Below are 18541 nucleotides of genomic sequence, written 5' to 3'. Positions count from 1 at the left end.
ATACTAGTGTGGCAGCTGGGGTATTAAACTGATGGAATTAAAGGGGGGGGGGGAAGTTCTCAGTATTGGGAGCCATGATATTATTAAATGGCCGTTAAAAACCCATCTGTTTCACCATTGTATTTTCAGGAAGCCATTGTCCCTTGTAACTGAAGACCCACCATCCTGTCAGTTGTCATCCATGCATAAAAATGGTCATTCAATATTTAAGATCAGGACCCTTTTTCAAGACAGAGTCCGATATCATTGACTGGCCATTTCTATCCATAGATGCTGCCTGACCCTACTGAATCCCAAGTTAAAATACAAAAATGCTGCAGGAACTCAGCAGGTCTTGCAATGTCCATGGGAGGTTTAGAAATCAAGAAATACCAGTAAAGGGATTATATATCTACATCTCCGATGAAGGTTGCAAGACCTGCTGAGTTCCTGCATCATTTTTGCATTTTTACTATCAATGCAGACATTCGTGATTCACTCCTACTGTCTCTACAGCTTCTCTTTGTTCAAACAGTAAATTGCCTGCATTGTCCACATCTTGTAAAAGAATGAATTAAAATGGAATGAAGAAAGCAGAGTTTGACCACAAATGCATTTGGGAAACAATAACAAAGTTTTGAGGATAAACTGGGCTGTAGATCTGGAGGCTTCACAGCATGAGCGAATTGACAGCCCTATTAAAAATCCTTTCCACTCACTTTGCAAGGTCACATGCCACAAGACTGCCAATTTACAACCACCCGCATCAGCCTCTTAGCTTTAATTGCTACATTTTTCATGGAAAATATTTGTACTTATAACTTTGCTATGCCAGCAATGTGGCAAAATCTCACAATTATGAAGCATTACCATGCACAGGCACTTCAAGATCCAACTTAATATAATCTTCGCTGTAAAGGCCACATAGGCTCTTCTGTGGAAGAATCTGCCTTAGAATTCCATACACAGATTCTCCAGTTAATTTACATCTTTAAATATCCATATTTAAAACTTCTAATTTCTGATACAAATTTTGCAATGCAAAATTGATATTCCCCAGAGTTTTGTTGAGTTGAAACAAAAAAAAATTGCAAGTTTTTCTGTAGAAGCATCCATGTGAGATATTAAAAACGCCCAATGCATTCTTACCTTGAAACTTACATTTATACTTTTGAAATTAGGTCACTTTTTAAAGTGTCAATGGTTGAAGAAGCAAAAAAAATTCTCTCATTTTAAGTGTAAATTTTGTACCTTGCAATGTAATGTTTTCTCAGTAGGTAATTAACAATCTTGGTGTTGAGTTGAAATTCATTCTGGCTGAATGGTGATTTCAAAAGCTCAGGGCAGGAAAACAGATCGTAGTTGCCCTTGATCACTGCTGTCCCCTCCCTCCCTTCTCCACCTATGATCTCCTGTCTTGGCCACCAACTCTCCCCCCCACCCCCCATCTTTTGTTTAGATGCCTGCCAACATTCTCTCATACCTTGATGAAGGGTTCAAGCCCAAAATGTTGGGTATGTATAAAGGACACTGTTTGACCTGCTGAATTTCTTCTGTTACAGAGTCCAGGGGACCCCCAAAACCAGCAGCAATAGATATTCACCACTACACAGGGTCACTTCAACAAAAATAGTTTTTAATTATAATTGAACAAGAAAACAGAATTAAACTTTAACTTATTATTTAACCTACCTAACCTACTTAATCCCCCCCCCCCCCCAATACTAAGCACAGGTATATTTAAGATTAGAAAAGTTATTTGGATCACAGTCCAATCTCACTGATTGCAGGGAATTCTTGAACTGTGCACAGAAGTGAGCATTAACAAAATTCACCAGTCTTTGGTGCTTAACAGGCAAATGGTTACCACTCAGGAGGGTTCTTGCTGGTTTTCAGAGAGAGATTCCTTTCCAGGACATCCATAATCGATTCCTTCTCAATAAGTCTTACTGACGAAACTTGCCCCCTTCAGGGTTCTCCAGATGATCCTCTTTCTTTCAGGTCACCTTTCAGACAGGCAGTCTTCTCCTTTGACCAGGCAGCCTTCTAAAGTTTGCCAGCTTTGTCCTTCTGGAAATGATTTCTGTGCCTCTGCTCTCTGCTTCACTCCCTCCCTCTCTGCAAGCAAGGGGAGAAGAGTTTTGCTCTCAAAGATCACATACTTTCCCAGGCAAGATGCTGTCATTGCTACTTTTTTCTGCAAAAGTCCTGCAAAAATTCTGTTTTGAAATGTGTGTGTGCAATTCCTCCCAAACCACCTCTAGATACTCTGTCACACTCCACTTTTTTTTTTTCATTTTTACGTAGCTGCCCTTGAGATCAAATCTATGGAAAACGAACTTCTCATATGTATTTTTCATGTAAGTGTCTTAGAGGAACTGACATTTAAAGTGTCATTCTACTAAAAACTTTAGTGAAAACAAATGTTAAATGGAGGCACATTCATTTCATCAATGGATTGTGTAATCCATAAATTTGGTAATATTTGTCCTTTCTAGGCCCCAAAGCTCCAGATATATATGGAGAACGAATCGACCGTTTAGAGGATGAAATGCGACGATTTTCACAGTCATTTGAGAAACTCCAAACTATGGTGAGCGGAATCAGTGACAGCCTCAGGCTATCAATACAGGAGGACACCAATAAAATAATTGTTTCATTGCTGAATAATCTGAAATACCCTGATGCTGCGATAGGCTTTGGATATATAACGGATGGCCTAGAAAACCTGGGGAAGGGGGTTCCAACATATCCTCCAGTAATGGGAGACTTGGTGGCCAAGGTGACAGAAGTGAAGGATGTATTGAAAACAAAGAGTGACTTGCTCGATGAAGTTCATGGGATGGTGGTCGGACACGATGGTCAACTCAAGCAATTACTGGAGGCCAGCAGACCTTCCTCGCCGATAGCAACTGTGGATTTCATCGACACTTACATAGATACCAAGCTCACCAAGTTCAGAGCGGATCTCTTGGACGGCTTTGAAAACAAACTTGCAGATGTCCAAACAGTCTGTGATTACAAGGTAAGGCTGGTCCAGCAGCAGTGTGATGAACAGAAGAGCATAAACCAAAGGCTTCACGAAACAATTGATGGGAAAGAATCTGATCTAAGAAAGGAGATTAATAACTTACAAACTCAAATTGGTGGACTGGATGTTACTGAAAATTGTTGTGACACTGTGAAGTATTTGACAGACAGAATCAGTGCTCTGGAACAGAACCTACATGAAATTTCCAGTTATCAGACTTCATTGACAGATCGATTTGAGAATGAACTGCCACAGTTCTCCACTATTCATGTTGAAAATATCTATGACAGTAGGTTGAGTGACATTGAGGCCAAAATCAACGCAACGGAGAGGAGCATCGAACAAAATTGTTTGAACGTTGAAAGCAACATGAAGGGCCATTTTGGAACGGAATTGGATGGCATGAAAACCCTACTACACGATCAGATGAAGGAAATTGAGGGTCGGGTTACGATTATTGTTGAAGAGTTAAGTAATATGACTGTACCCGTAAACCTGGAGGGGGAAGTTATCCCGATGCTGGAAACGGAACTTGCCACAATTAAAAAGAACATTGTCGTTGGTATGGATAACCTGGAGGGAAGAATTATCTCTCTGGAAAATCTGTGTGCTGCAGATTGTACCTCAGTTGTCAGTGACATTGAAATTCTCAGGACAGGTATTGATGTCTGCCAAAAAAACTGCCAAGATATTGAGACCCAGCTGGATAAAAACTCTGGCTTACTCAATAAACTTAACTATTCCATGTTTGAAATACAAAGGAGAATTAGAGAGGAAGAAGAATCCAGCGGAGTGCAGGGAGAAATTACTTTACTAAAGATCAACATCAACACCGTGAACAGAACATTAAAAGGGATTAAAGAGGCCGTCAGCAGATACGCCGATGATTTTGCAAATGCCAATTCAACCTGGGATGAACATGAGCGCCAAATGACAGATGAAGTTCATCTCATTCAACAGGTATTGAATAGCCAAGGTTCCCAGCTCACCTTTAACAACAAGCGGGTCAATGAACTCAAGGGAGATCTTCAGCGAATTAACCACAGGATAATGTCAGATCTCCATAACTGCAAGCACCATGCTCAGGACATCCAGAAGGAAGTATCGCAGGTTGATAGGCGGGTAGCTGAAATGGAGCACGTGTGCAGTAAGCTTAATGCAATAACAACCAGTCTGAATTTTATCAAGGATGCTTTGGATAATCAAGCTGGTGATCTGTGGAGTTACTTAGACCAAATGAATGGAACCCTTGTGGTTCACGGCCAAGAAATCACTGGTCTGAAAGATTCAGTGCATGAATGCAGAACCAAGATTGCAGGCTTTGGAGACCAGACATTAATTGGTAAGTATTATATATTCTTTACCATAGCTATTACAAATAAGATGTAGACTACTCAGTATCTTGCCCATTGGAACAAATTCTATCAGATACAACTATTTTAACTGTGAAATATAGGAGCAAAATGCAGTGAAAACCATGAACTTATTTAAGTGTTTCTGATGTCACTCAATCATAAAACATTGCATCAGAGAATATAAGATAAGATCATAAACTGCAGACACAAGTTTCTGTTTACTTTTCATTTGAATCAAGTAATTAGAATATCATCTTAAATCAAGGATTTGCTTTTCAACAAGAAAAAAATTACACAAGTCTGAAGTTTCTAAAAAAACTTTTCAACTCTGAGCTAAGTAACGACAGAACCAGGGAGAATAGAACATTATAGCACAGTAACAGGACCGTTGGTCCATGACGTTGTGCCAGCCTATTAACCCCAAAAAAACTAAACCATCCCTACCTCATAACCCTCTATTTTTCTTTCACCCGTGAGTCTGTCTCCATCTCTGAAATGTCCCTCACGTTCCACCCTCCACCACCACCCCCGGCAACGTATTCCAGGCACTCACAACCCTTGTGTTTAAAAAAAACTTGACACAGCATGAAGTGTGTGTTTTTATGACTGCTTAAGTTCAAAAATAAGGGCACCTGGTATCCCTATCTTTCAGTGTTACACTATTAGCTAATTTTCATGGCAGCTTTAGCCTTGGCACTCCAAAGCCTTACATGAATTCCGATGATCAAAGGTTAAATTTGCTGCAAACAAGATTGTGTCATCATTCTGAATTTTCATGCATCAGTTTTCTCATGTTGGCATTAGTTCGCAGAACCTGTATGCCACACAAGAGAAAAAATATTTGCATTACAGTTCAGTGGTATTATTAACTGAAAGAGTCAAATAGAAAAGTGGTAACACTTAGTAAGTGGAAGGTCAGGACTATATTAAGTGTAATATTGCTTGTTCTTTTTCAACAAAAGAAATATGAAGGATGGACATGGATTTTCATGTCCTTTCGATTGGTCTTTGCATCTAATTTAATGCAGTTGGAGTGTTGTTGCAAACACTGCCACCCACTTGTACAAATAAATACTACTGCCCCTGCCAACTTCACAGGCCTTTTCGAAATAGTCTACTGTTGAAAAAAAAATTATTTTAAAATTTCAGATGCTGAAGATCTGAAATGAAAACAGAAATGCAAGGAACATTCAGTGGTGTCTAAGTTAATTATTCAGATGGGAGATCCTTCATTTGTCCCAAAGGTGTCTTTGATCTAAAAATCCATTCTGTTTCTCGTTCCACGTCAAATGCTCATCAAAAAATCCACTGATACATTCTTTCTCGCATGTTCTGTTTTTGTTTCTCTTTCTACAGATGCAGCCCGGTCTCGTTGACAGTTTTCAGCATTTTATGTTTTTATTTTAGACTGCAGAAATTGCAGTGCAAAAGGAGGATTTTCAGCCAATCTTCTTTATTAGCCCAGTCCCAACAAATTCCATTGCCCTCCTTCCTTTTCATTGCCTTTATTATTGCCTGCTTCAACAGTTCACCAAGTTTACTCCTGAAAGATGCAAGTGGTTCTCAACGACTCCATGGAAAATTGCCTAAAAAAATGCCTCTGACCTTTATTCCTTATTCTGCTTATATTTTAATTTTATGCTTTATATTTCTCTCTCTCAAATATGTGTGTGCATATATATATATATACATACACACACACACACATATACATATATATATATGCATACATACATATATATACATTCATATATAGAGAGAGAGATACATATAGATACATACATATACATATGTATGTATGTATGTATGTGTGTGTGTGTGTGTGTGTGTGTGTGTGTGTGTGTGTGTGTGTGTGTGTGTGTGTGTGTGTGTGTGTGTGTGTGCGTATATATATCTTTTTCTTTGGCTTGGCTTCGCGGACAAAGATTTATGGAGGGGGTAAAAGTCCACGTCAGCTGCAGGCTCGTTTGTGGCTGACAAGTCCGATGCGGGACAGGCAGACACGGTTGCAGCGGCTGCAGGGGAAAATTGGTGGGTTGGGGTTGGGTGTTTGGTTTTTCCTCCTTTGCCTTTTGTCAGTGAGGTGGGCTCTGCGGTCTTCTTCAAAGGAGGTTGCTGCCCGCCAAACTGTGAGGCGCCAAGATGCACGGTTTGAGGCAATATCAGCCCACTGGCAGTGGTCAATGTGGCAGGCACCAAGAGATTTCTTTAGGCAGTCCTTGTACCTCTTCTTTGGTGCACCTCTGTCACGGTGGCCAGTGGAGAGCTCGCCATATAACACGATCTTGGATAGGCGATGGTCCTCCATTCTGGAGACGTGACCCACCCAGCGCAGCTGGATCTTCAGCAGCGTGGACTCGATGCTGTCGACCTCTGCCATCTCGAGTACTTCGACGTTAGGGATGAAAGCGCTCCAATGGATGTTGAGGATGGAGCGGAGACAACGCTGGTGGAAGCGTTCTAGGAGCCGTAGGTGATGCCGGTAGAGGATCCATGATTCGGAGCCGAACAGGAGTGTGGGTATGACAACGGCTCTGTATACGCTTATCTTTGTGAGGTTTTTCAGTTGGTTGTTTTTCCAGACTCTTTTGTGTAGTCTTCCAAAGGCGCTATTTGCCTTGGCGAGTCTGTTGTCTATCTCATTGTCGATCATTGCATCTGATGAAATGGTGCAGCCGAGATAGGTAAACTGGTTGACCGTTTTGAGTTTTGTGTGCCCAATGGAGATGTGGGGGGGCTGGTAGTCATGGTGGGGAGCTGGCTGATGGAGGACCTCAGTTTTCTTCAGGCTGACTTCCAGGCCAAACATTTTGGCAGTTTCCGCAAAGCAGGACGTCAAGCGCTGAAGAGCTGGCTCTGAATGGGCAACTAAAGCGGCATCGTCTGCAAAGAGTAGTTCACGGACAAGTTTCTCTTGTGTCTTGGTGTGAGCTTGCAGGCGCCTCAGATTGAAGAGACTGCCATCCGTGCGGTACCGGATGTAAACAGCGTCTTCATTGTTGGGGTCTTTCATGGCTTGGTTCAGCATCATGCTGAAGAAGATTGAAAAGAGGGTTGGTGCGAGAACACAGCCTTGCTTCACGCCATTGTTAATGGAGAAGGGTTCAGAGAGCTCATTGCTGTATCTGACCCGACCTTGTTGGTTTTCGTGCAGTTGGATAATAATGTTGAGGAACTTTGGGGGACATCCGATGCGCTCTAGTATTTGCCAAAGCCCTTTCCTGCTCACGGTGTCGAAGGCTTTGGTGAGGTCAACAAAGGTGATGTAGAGTCCTTTGTTTTGTTCTCTGCACTTTTCTTGGAGCTGTCTGAGGGCAAAGACCATGTCAGTAGTTCCTCTGTTTGCGCGAAAGCCGCACTGTGATTCTGGGAGAATATTCTCGGCGACACTAGGTATTATTCTATTTAGTAGAATCCTAGCGAAGATTTTGCCTGCAATGGAGAGCAGCGTGATTCCCCTGTAGTTTGAGCAGTCTGATTTCTCGCCTTTGTTTTTGTACAGGGTGATGATGGTGGCATCACGAAGATCCTGAGGCAGTTTTCCTTGGTCCCAACAAAGCTTGAAAAACTCATGCAGTTTGGCATGCAGAGTTTTGCCGCCAGCCTTCCAGACCTCTGGGGGGATTCCATCCATACCTGCTGCTTTGCCACTTTTCAGTTGTTCGATTGCCTTATATGTCTCATCCAGGGTGAGGACCTCATCCAGCTCTAGCCTTTGGGGCTGTTGAGTAAAGCCCCCAGAAAGAGGTTCAATGTTGGAAACCTGCAGTCAGACGAAGCGAGAGGAAACTTCCAGGCAAACCTCAAAGCAAAGCTCGACGATGCAACCCGCCTCACGGACCCGTCCCCTGAAACCCTCTGGGATCAGTTGAAGACTACCATACTGCAATCCACTGAAGAGGTACTGGGCTTCTCCTCCAGGAAAAACAAGGACTGGTTTGACGAAAACTGCCAGGAAATCCAGGAGCTGCTGGCAAAGAAGCGAGCTGCCCACCAGGCTCACCTTACAAAGCCATCCTGTCTAGAGAAGAAACAAGCCTTCCGTCGCGCATGCAGCCATCTTCAGCGCAAACTCCGGGAGATCCAAAATGAGTGGTAGACTAGCCTCGCCAAACGAACCCAGCTCAGCGCGGACATTGGCGACTTCAGGGGTTTCTACGAGGGTCTAAAGGCTGTGTACGGCCCCTCACCCCAAGTCCAAAGCCCGCTGCGCAGCTCAGACGGCAAAGTCCTCCTCAGCGACAAGATCTCCATCCTCAACCGATGGTCAGAACACTTCCAATCTCTTTTCAGTGCCAACCGCTCAGTCCAAGATTCCGCCCTGCTCCAGCATATATATATATAAATAAAAGAGACAGAGAAAATAGGGAGCTAAGTACAAGTTGACCTGGCATCAAGAGTGTGGAAAATTCTGGAATCTATTAAAAGGGATTTGGCATTTGAAATCTGATCAAAGGGTTGAGCAGAGTACATGGATTTAGCAGGTTGTTAAGTACACAGTCATGCATGAATGAGTTTCAATAAGGTTTGGAGTTATGAGTGAACATAAAATTATTTTGAATAGAAGATGAGAGCAAGTTATTGCTCTACACACCTTGTGTTGTAAAAAAGACTGCAGAGAATCAGGAGGTGAGCCTGACTTCCTTGTTTCCGACTTGTTCTTATAGCAACTGTGTTTGTGTTTCGGCTTCATGATGATGTTATATTTGAAGGTGGTAAAGGTATTGCCATTGAAGGCCAAGGAAGGTGGGGGGTATTGCTTTGACTTCGGTGGTCAGTGATGATATGTACAAACATTACTTGATACTGATTACCTTAGGCCGGAACATTCCCACCTTACTTGATGCATGCGGACAAAGATCTCATTATCTAAAGCGGTAGTTCTCAGCCTTTTTCATTCTACTCACATACCACTTTAAGGAATCCCTATGCCATTGGCGTTGTGATTAGCAAAGGATTCCTTAAGGTGGTATGTGAGTGGGAAGGGAAGGTTGAGAATCACTACTCTAGACCCAATTGTTATTGAAATTTTTTGCTCGAGAAAATTTGTCATTGGCCCATTTCCTTTGGAGTTTTGAAACTGTTCACATAACAAATCAATTAGGTATGAATAAAACAGTGGTTTTCAAACCTTTTTGTTTCCACCCACATACCACCCTTACTAAGTGAAGGGTGTAGAGAACTGGACAGTTAAAACAGCACAGGCATATCATCTGTTACCAAAGAGAGGTTCCTTCAAGACTCTGATAACAGCAGGAAGGAAATAGGATTTCATGACTGACCTTCATCTCACCTCTCCACCAGTTGCAGTCCCCATCATCCCGAACAAATATTGATTCCAAATTTGAGCTGGTTAAAATATTTCCAATAAAAGCAAGGAAATTTTCTTAGAGTCTTTCCCATATGAATATAAATATCAAACGAATATTCCTCAATCAGAAAAAAATGTACATTATTTGTTTTTGTAACTTTGCTCTTTGTGGAATCTTATTGTTTCCATTTAACTGTCATTGACTGATATTGACTTAACTTCCTGAGAAGAGCATAAAACACACTGTATGTCTAAGTCCATTGTTGTTCACCTCAGGCACAAAGAATTGCCACTATTCTCCTCTTTCTCCCTCAACTGTTTCAACATACTCCAATGTTGACTTGACCATGGTGTGCAAATCATAGAAGAAAGAAAACATTGTGCAAAATCCAAAATGTGGCCCATTTGCCATCAAGGTCTCAAAACCTAATGATCTAACCCTCAAGAAAATTGCACTGATGCTTTTGACTTCTTTACAATATTAAAGACAAGGCACAACGCTCATGATTCATCAGACAAGCTTTCCTGTTGAATACTCAGACCACAGAATCCTCCAAGTTCAACTTCAGCAACATCTGAGTATACACTGGAAGGGCCAATATCTGTATCCTCTCCCAGGCCAACATCCCTAAAATATCAGATTCCCAAGACTGTTCCTTCATGGCAAGAAATTACGATATTGGCCAGGGAGATTCATGGATGTTCTCAAAGCCTTCTTGTCAAAGTGTATTCATGTGAATTCCTGCCCATTGCTTCTCAAAATGCAGGAGGCATATTCAGTTTGGTATTGAAAACCTTGAACCAGGTCAGCAAAGTGCAAAAGTTGAAGAGTGAACCACCACCAAAACTGCTGACCCTCCAAAACACCCCATCCAGTACCCCCTGCTCAACCTGTGGAAGAATCTCTGGGCCCCTCCAAGGCCTCATCAGCCATCACAAAACAAATAGAACAGGAATGAATCTTCAATGCTGAATAACAAAAGAAAAGAGTACACAAGTTGATTCCAATGGTCCTGTACAGTTCATGGGTTTACACTCTTCTCAACTTGACCTTGAATTGTTACACAAAAATAAAATTCTTAAAGCTCATTTCTAAAAGATTGGACAAAACCAGTAATTGCTGTTGGTACATAAGGTAACCTGCTGCATTTTCAGGTTTGTGATTTTAAAAAATCTCCTTTATATTCGAACCCTGAGCTCCAAACTTTTAAAATACATTCAAAATGAAGACCAGATTTCAGATCCCATCTAAATATATGTGCAGCCCAGCTACTGTTTCTACTTTCAATATAAATCAGAACTACTTTTTCTCTTAGATATCAGCAGACAATGGTTCACTGCCATGATTTTAAGACCCATCTTGCAGGAAGGACAGTGCTACAACCAGGAAACTAATCTTTCCCAGATTTAGCTGGATCATTAATTCAAGAAGTGACTTGCCGGATAGAGGTTTACGTTGTCCTCCTATTCTACTGCATTTGCCCACTATTCAAGCATTTTAAGGTACTACCCAATTTGGAAATGTATCATGAGCATTAGAAAGTTGGGACATTGGCATTGGAAGTAAGGATTCCACATTTGGAATCATTGATCTCTGAGCAAATCCAAGATGAAGTAGACAAATTTTGAAACATGTTCCCAGAAAGTATACTTTACTACTGCCAGACTAGGTCAGGTTAGAGCATTGCTGTTAGATGAGACTGACACCAACACTCCACGTTTAAAAATGGGAAAATTCGGAGCCAGGACAGCAGTAACCAGTAGTAGTGTTTTAGACCTCTGAATGTTTTTTTTTTGTCTGAGAAGCAATGTGTGTTTGAAAATGGTGATTGGATTTGAAATCATCAAATTCATAATCCCATAAATGTCTGTTGCTGTGACAGTTTTGGTCTCTGATAAAATAAAAATAATACTGTCAGTTTAGAGCAGGTCAGGTGGAAGCAGAAAAGGGTGGTTGAGAAAAAAATATTAATTCTGTTTCTCACTCCACAAAATGCTGCTGGATCCCTAAAGCTCAGGCAGCACTTTTTGCTTTTTATTTCCGATTTTTGGCAACTGTAGTTTGTGTATTATTTTCTTCGTTTTGTGTAAAGTCTGTCTGTGATGACTTTCTTTCATTGCGATGGATAATTCACTCGCAGACCCTGTTTGACCAATGCACTATTTTCCCAGAAACTTGAATCAGTAGATTTGGCAACAAAAAAAATTAGCATGGGTTGCAAAGTAATGGTTGGATTTCTGGATGGAAATGCAATTCATTTATAAATGTGCATTTCAATCAAATTAACCTGTAAACCATTACTGAATCCTAAAATGTGTTGTTTTATTGTTTCCTGGTGGAAGGAGAACTTTGAAAATTTGCATCTGAAAAGTATAAATGTTTCCAGGTCACCAGTCACAACGCTTACGGGAAACAATTTTTTTCAGTACATCTGCAATGTCACAGCCTAACCAAATTCATTAAATTTTAATGAGTCTTCTGAGGTTTCGCGCTGTGATAAAAACGTAGCACCACTATTTAGCTTGTAAAGATTAAACAAATATTTTATTATGCATTGCCTGTCCAACAATTGCCCATGTAATAAATATCTCAATCATAAATCGAAGAAATATAATTTGGCAGTTCCCAAAATAGGTCCCCAACTTATAAATCTCGTACCACCAGGTTCAAGAACAGTTTTTACCCTTCTGCTTCTTTGGCTTGGCTTCGCGGACGAAGATTTATGGAGGGGGTAAAAAGTCCACGTCAGCTGCAGGCTCGTTTGTGGCTGACAAGTCCGATGCGGGACAGGCAGACACGATTGCAGCGGTTGCAAGGGAAAATTGGTTGGTTGGGGTTGGGTTTTTCCTCCTTTGCCTTTTGTCAGTGAGGTGGGCTCTGCGGTCTTCTTCAAAGGAGGTTGCTGCCCGCCAAACTGTGAGGCACCAAGATGCACGGTTTGAGGCGTTATCAGCCCACTGGCGGTGGTCAATGTGGCAGGCACCAAGAGATTTCTTTAGGCAGTCCTTGTACCTTTTCTTTGGTGCACCTCTGTCACGGTGGCCAGTGGAGAGCTCGCCATATAACACGATCTTGGGAAGGCGATGGTCCTCCATTCTGGAGACGTGACCCACCCAGCGCAGCTGGATCTTCAGCAGCGTGGACTCGATGCTGTCGACCTCTGCCATCTCGAGTACTTCGACGTTAGGGATGAAAGCGCTCCAATGGATGTTGAGGATGGAGCGGAGACAACGCTGGTGGAAGCGTTCTAGGAGCCGTAGGTGGTGCCGGTAGAGGACCCATGATTCGGAGCCGAACAGGAGTGTGGGTATGACAACGGCTCTGTATACGCTTATCTTTGTGAGGTTTTTCAGTTGGTTGTTTTTCCAGACTCTTTTGTGTAGTCTTCCAAAGGCGCTATTTGCCTTGGCGAGTCTGTTGTCTATCTCATTGTCGATCCTTGCATCTGATGAAATGGTGCAGCCGAGATAGGTAAACTGGTTGACCGTTTTGAGTTTTGTGTGCCCGATGGAGATGTGGGCGGGCTGGTAGTCATGGTGGGGAGCTGGCTGATGGAGGACCTCAGTTTTCTTCAGGCTGACTTCCAGGCCAAACATTTTGGCAGTTTCCGCAAAGCAGGACATCAAGCGCTGAAGAGCTGGCTCTGAATGGGCAACTAAAGCGGCATCATCTGCAAAGAGTAGTTCACGGACAAGTTTCTCTTGTGTCTTGGTGTGAGCTTGCAGGCGCCTCAGATTGAAGAGACTGCCATCCGTGCGGTACCGGATGTAAACAGCGTCTTCATTGTTGGGGTCTTTCATGGCTTGGTTCAGCATCATGCTGAAGAAGATTGAAAAGAGGGTTGGTGCGAGAACACAGCCTTGCTTCACGCCATTGTTAATGGAGAAGGGTTCAGAGAGCTCATTGCTGTATCTGACCCGACCTTGTTGGTTTTCGTGCAGTTGGATAATCATGTTGAGGAACTTTGGGGGACATCCGATGCGCTCTAGTATTTGCCAAAGCCCTTTCCTGCTCACGGTGTCGAAGGCTTTGGTGAGGTCAACAAAGGTGATGTAGAGTCCTTTGTTTTGTTCTCTGCACTTTTCTTGGAGCTGTCTGAGGGCAAAGACCATGTCAGTGGTTCCTCTGTTTGCGCGAAAGCCGCTGTGATTCTGGGAGAATATTCTCAGCGACACTAGGTATTATTCTATTTAGTAGAATCCTAGCGAAGATTTTGCCTGCAATGGAGAGCAACGTGATTCCCCTGTAGTTTGAGCAGTCTGATTTCTCGCCTTTGTTTTTGTACAGGGTGATGATGGTGGCATCACCAAGATCCTGAGGCAGTTTACCTTGGTCCCAACAAAGCTTGAAAAACTCATGCAGTTTGGCATGCAGAGTTTTGCCGCCAGCCTTCCAGACCTCTGGGGGGATTCCATCCATACCTGCTGCTTTGCCACTTTTCAGTTGTTCGATTGCCTTATATGTCTCATCCAGGGTGGGAACCTCATCCAGCTCTAGCCTTAGGGGCTGTTGAGGGAGCTGGAGCAGGGCGGAATCTTGGACTGAGCGGTTGGCACTGAAAAGAGATTGGAAGTGTTCTGACCATCGGTTGAGGATGGAGATCTTGTCGCTGAGGAGGACTTTGCCGTCTGAGCTGCGCAGCGGGCTTTGGACTTGGGGTGAGGGGCCGTACACAGCCTTTAGAGCCTCGTAGAAACCCCTGAAGTCGCCAATGTCCGCGCTGAGCTGTGTTCGTTTGGCGAGGCTAGTCCACCACTCATTTTGGATCTCCCGGAGTTTGCGCTCCTAAACTCCTAAACAACAAATTCAATCAGTGACTCTTTTAATGACTTTTACTTTGCACGTTATTTATTACTGAATATTTATTTTCTGTATTGCACGTTGTTTGTACTTCCTTCTTGTTTACATTCCTCTCTTTTCTGTGCAAAACTTTTCATGAGTACTTTTTTTTAAACATTACCAAGAAGTAGAAATTCTGCCTTGCCCGCAAGAAAAAGGATCTCAGCGTTGTATGTGATGTCGTGGATATACTCTGACAATAAATCTGAACTTTGATTTCTGACCAGACCACTCTATAAATATTTTCTAATTTCCTCCTATTCATTGCTCTAATCAACTTTGAAGAACTTTCATGTTCTTTGCTGTCCCCAAATGGCTTGAAAATAATAAGGGGTTATGACTGCACAGTTAAGTTAGTGGATTCAAATGTAAAGTGTGGAATATTAATTCTGAACACATTGTGTTAGCAGAAGAATTTGGATTCGAGCATTTAAATTAAAAGCCTTGCATCAGTGCTGAAACCAACAGTTTGCCGTCACTGGCATCTCTAAGGGGTGCGGACCACTCTGGGTGACTCCATCAGATGGGGTGACACCAAAATTATTGTCGATATAATTTTTGTGCAGTATTTCAGCAGAAATATCCCTATAGTTAGTTATAACAACAAAAACATTTTTCGTAAGCCCAGCTTACATGAAGCAATATATAATACCTACAAGGCTAAAACTCAATGCTAATTTACGTTTTGAACCTTCTAATGTGCTCCGGTCAGAGCTGCCGTTATTACCCAATTACAGTGATGTTTCAAATCATGTGTTTTCGTCTGCACGTGCTACAAGCATGCGCTGTTGTTTTCATTGCTGCCGGTTTTTTTTATTGTCATTGCTTTTGTCAAATTTTCAGGTGTTTTAGCGACAACATTGTGGTCATAAATATTTGTAAATACATTTAGGCTGATATTGCAATTTAAAGGTTTAATTTTGCTAGTTGTTTATCTCACTATTGTCATTACATTCAGTGATATACGGGAATTACAAGTAACATTAGTACAAAGTACATTACTAAAGATTCTGTATGGTCTGGTACGGAAGGAGGTCCATGGTGGGGTTTGAGGTGTAGTGTGACATCATGTGATGCCGCAATAGGGTGACACTAACCCTCGTGACACCACTGATTCTAGTAAATTTGTTTCCATGCATTTTTCAGCAATGAAATCTGCCATCTTTACTCAATGTCATCTTTACTCATAGCAATGTGATTGACTCTTATTTGCCTTGAAATGGCCAAACAAGTGACAAAAGTTCAAGGTCAGATAGGAATGAATAAAGTGGCATTGCCAGTGATGTCCCTATCCAACAAAATAAATGCTTTTAATGAGCACTGACTGGTGTTTCATCATTAAGCAGTGTACCTAATCTGTATTCAACAATTAATATTTGTTTGCTTTTGTCAGGTGAGAAGATAATATTGGCCCAGAGAGTAAAATTCTGGTTGGCTTTGAAGTGTTTTATTGGATCATTAATATCCTTTCTGTCCAATATAGATTTGATTTTCACCTTGCCTGAAAGCTATCAACACAATATAATTATTTTCCCAATTTAAAAATGTAAATTAAACGTACAGCACGGTAACAGACCATGAGCCTATGCACTCAATCAACCTAAAATACCCATACGTTTTGAAGAGTGGGAGGCAACCAAATCTCCTGGGGAAAACCCATGCAGATGCAGGGAGAACGTGCAAACTCCTTACAGACAGTACCTAATTTGAACCCTGGTCGCTGGCACTGTAATAGCGTTGCGCTAACTGCTCCGTTAACTGTGCCACCCAAACATCCTAGATTATGCAATAGTTGGATTTGATTCCGAACACGAAGAAACAACCATGTTTCAGGTTACTGTGAAAGGATGTGTATGATTATTGACCATATGACTTGAATTAAAACTGAGAAGGAGCACGAGCAAAGCCAATATTAAGACCACAGATTTAGCATGAGCCAACTCGACTCGTGTACACCTGCTCACATTTCTCTTTTCTCCAACAATGGAAACTTGGTTGTATTAATACTGGGTACTTACTGTAAATGTTTCCAGCATTTCATATGAGTACTTACAGAACGTTATTTTTAGTGAGAAATGAATGTTTATTCATACCTAGACCCAAATCTTCCTCAGTGTTAGAATCAATTTTTGAAAACACTGGGAAAAATCTGAGTTCACAAAATACATTGTAGAAATCGCTTTAAAATTTTGAAGAACCAGAATAGGTAAGAGCTGTTCATAAACATTGTGATTACATGCCATTTCCTGAGGTTGGAAGCAAATATACAACGTATTCTCTTCATTTATCAAAACTGTCCTATTTTGGATGTGACAAGGACCTTTAAGGCATGAATTGGGAAGTTTGTTATCAGCAACAATTGCCAATTAGTAAATGCCATTTTTGCATCGATAATCCTTGTGCAATTACCAGTGACGTCAGAACACAAAGGATCATGAAAAGTTGTCCCTTCCTCCCACCGTAAAACATCCACTCTAACCCTAACCTTAAGCTTAAAAAAAACTTCCCAAGAATATGACATTTCATGAACTGAGAGTTTTAAATTTAAAACAAAATTTCTTTAGTATCTATAGTGGCGGTTATTGAATTGATAAACATTTAAAGTTGATATTTTAATATGACAATGACGTGAGGCCTCAAGTTGGTTTTGAAAATACAAAATATTGAAAACACAATAATATTTGAGGCCCCACATTATAGGACTTGAACATGTCATAAAATGATGCACTTTAAAAATGCATTCCTAAAATTAGAAACGTTCACATCAGGAGAAATACACTGGGGATGAGTTGTTCACTGAGGATTGAAAACATTTTATCGTTCCAATAATTTCTTTTCATCCTTCATCTAAATTACATTCTACTTTAATATACTTTGCAATCCATCATGAAATTTCTCTTATCAGCTGCAATTAAATGTAATGACATTATGGAAACGAAATCAGTTGTGAAGAGGAAATTCTTGCCAATGAATTTAAAGTTCTCACCTCATTATAGGAATTCACTTTTAATTCACACGGCAGATCAAACCTCTCAGATCTCATTAGACCTGCTGAATGAAATAAGTGTTATAATTTATTGGCAAAGGGCAATCATATTTATTACAATCGCCTTATGATAATGATGTACTGTTAAATGTATAGATGGTTTAGCAGGTGTTACAGTTTATCATTCTATAATTTTATATTTTTAGCATAGAGTAATTATTTCCAGGGGAAAATTGGTTGGTTGGGGTTGGGTGTTGGGTTTTTCCTCCTTTGCCTTTTGTCAGTGAGGTGGGCTCTGCGGTCTTCTTCAAAGAAGGTTGCTGCCCGCCGAACTGTGAGGCGCCAAGATGCACGGTTGGAGGCGAGATCAGCCCACTGGCGGTGGTCAATGGGGCAGGCACCAAGAGATTTCTTTAGGCAGTCCTTGTACCTCTTCTTGGGTGCCCCTCTGTCACGGCGGCCAGTGGAGAGCTCGCCATAGAACACGATCCAAGCCAAAGAAAGAATTGTTTCCCAAGGCAGATCTTTAATAGGTTGTTTTTTTAAACTTTTTTGAAGATAAAATATTGATTTATTTTGTGACTTTTAACAACACATAAGATCGCTTTGTCTCTTTCATAGAACCCAACCTGGTTCTGTGAGTAAACCTTAGAAATTTGTTGGAATCATAACAGACTGTGCCAGCACCTTGACATAACGGTCCAATTAGTTGAATAATCAGGAAAGCTATTTTGTGAAGATAAAGATTATTTCCACATTAACCTTCCATAATTTCTTTAATGGGAATTAAACGATTATTTTTTTTTTGTTTCACTGCTTTGGAAAGAAACAAACAGAAACAATTGGGAGTATTAAAAATCCATTCTCACCTCATAAAATATTGACGGTCATTCTCAATGGGTATTTTAGGTTAAGGAAGAACTTCTTTAAATCATATTAAATCATTGAGGAATCTGTTGTTATTGGAATTTGACCGATTCAGCTTAAATAGGTGTCAGAAACTCCCTTTAACTTATCTTTGCCACCGGCACATTTTATG

General features: G+C 41.3%; 1 protein-coding gene and 1 long non-coding RNA gene across 2 annotated transcripts in view; one reads left to right on the top strand and one right to left on the bottom strand.

Annotated features, from left to right (window-relative positions):
- Positions 1-18541, top strand: part of LOC138735745 (EMILIN-3) — a 40287-nt gene that overhangs the window by 9156 nt on the left and 12590 nt on the right. The window contains exon 4 of the mRNA XM_069884101.1: positions 2478-4352. Within this exon, the coding sequence (XP_069740202.1) occupies positions 2478-4352 (1875 nt within the window). The remainder of the gene's footprint in view (positions 1-2477; positions 4353-18541) is intronic.
- LOC138735749 (uncharacterized) lies at positions 1715-17564 on the bottom strand. Its single transcript, XR_011339932.1, has 3 exons — positions 17503-17564; positions 4000-4136; positions 1715-2097 (listed from the first exon to the last, which is right to left on the bottom strand). It is a non-coding gene; the product is annotated as an uncharacterized lncRNA (long non-coding RNA).

Source organism: Narcine bancroftii, chromosome 6 (genome assembly GCF_036971445.1).
Source record: "Narcine bancroftii isolate sNarBan1 chromosome 6, sNarBan1.hap1, whole genome shotgun sequence".
Classification (NCBI taxonomy): domain Eukaryota; kingdom Metazoa; phylum Chordata; class Chondrichthyes; order Torpediniformes; family Narcinidae; genus Narcine; species Narcine bancroftii.
Note: the sequence above shows the minus strand (reverse complement) of the source record. Positions and strands in the feature narration are given on the sequence as shown.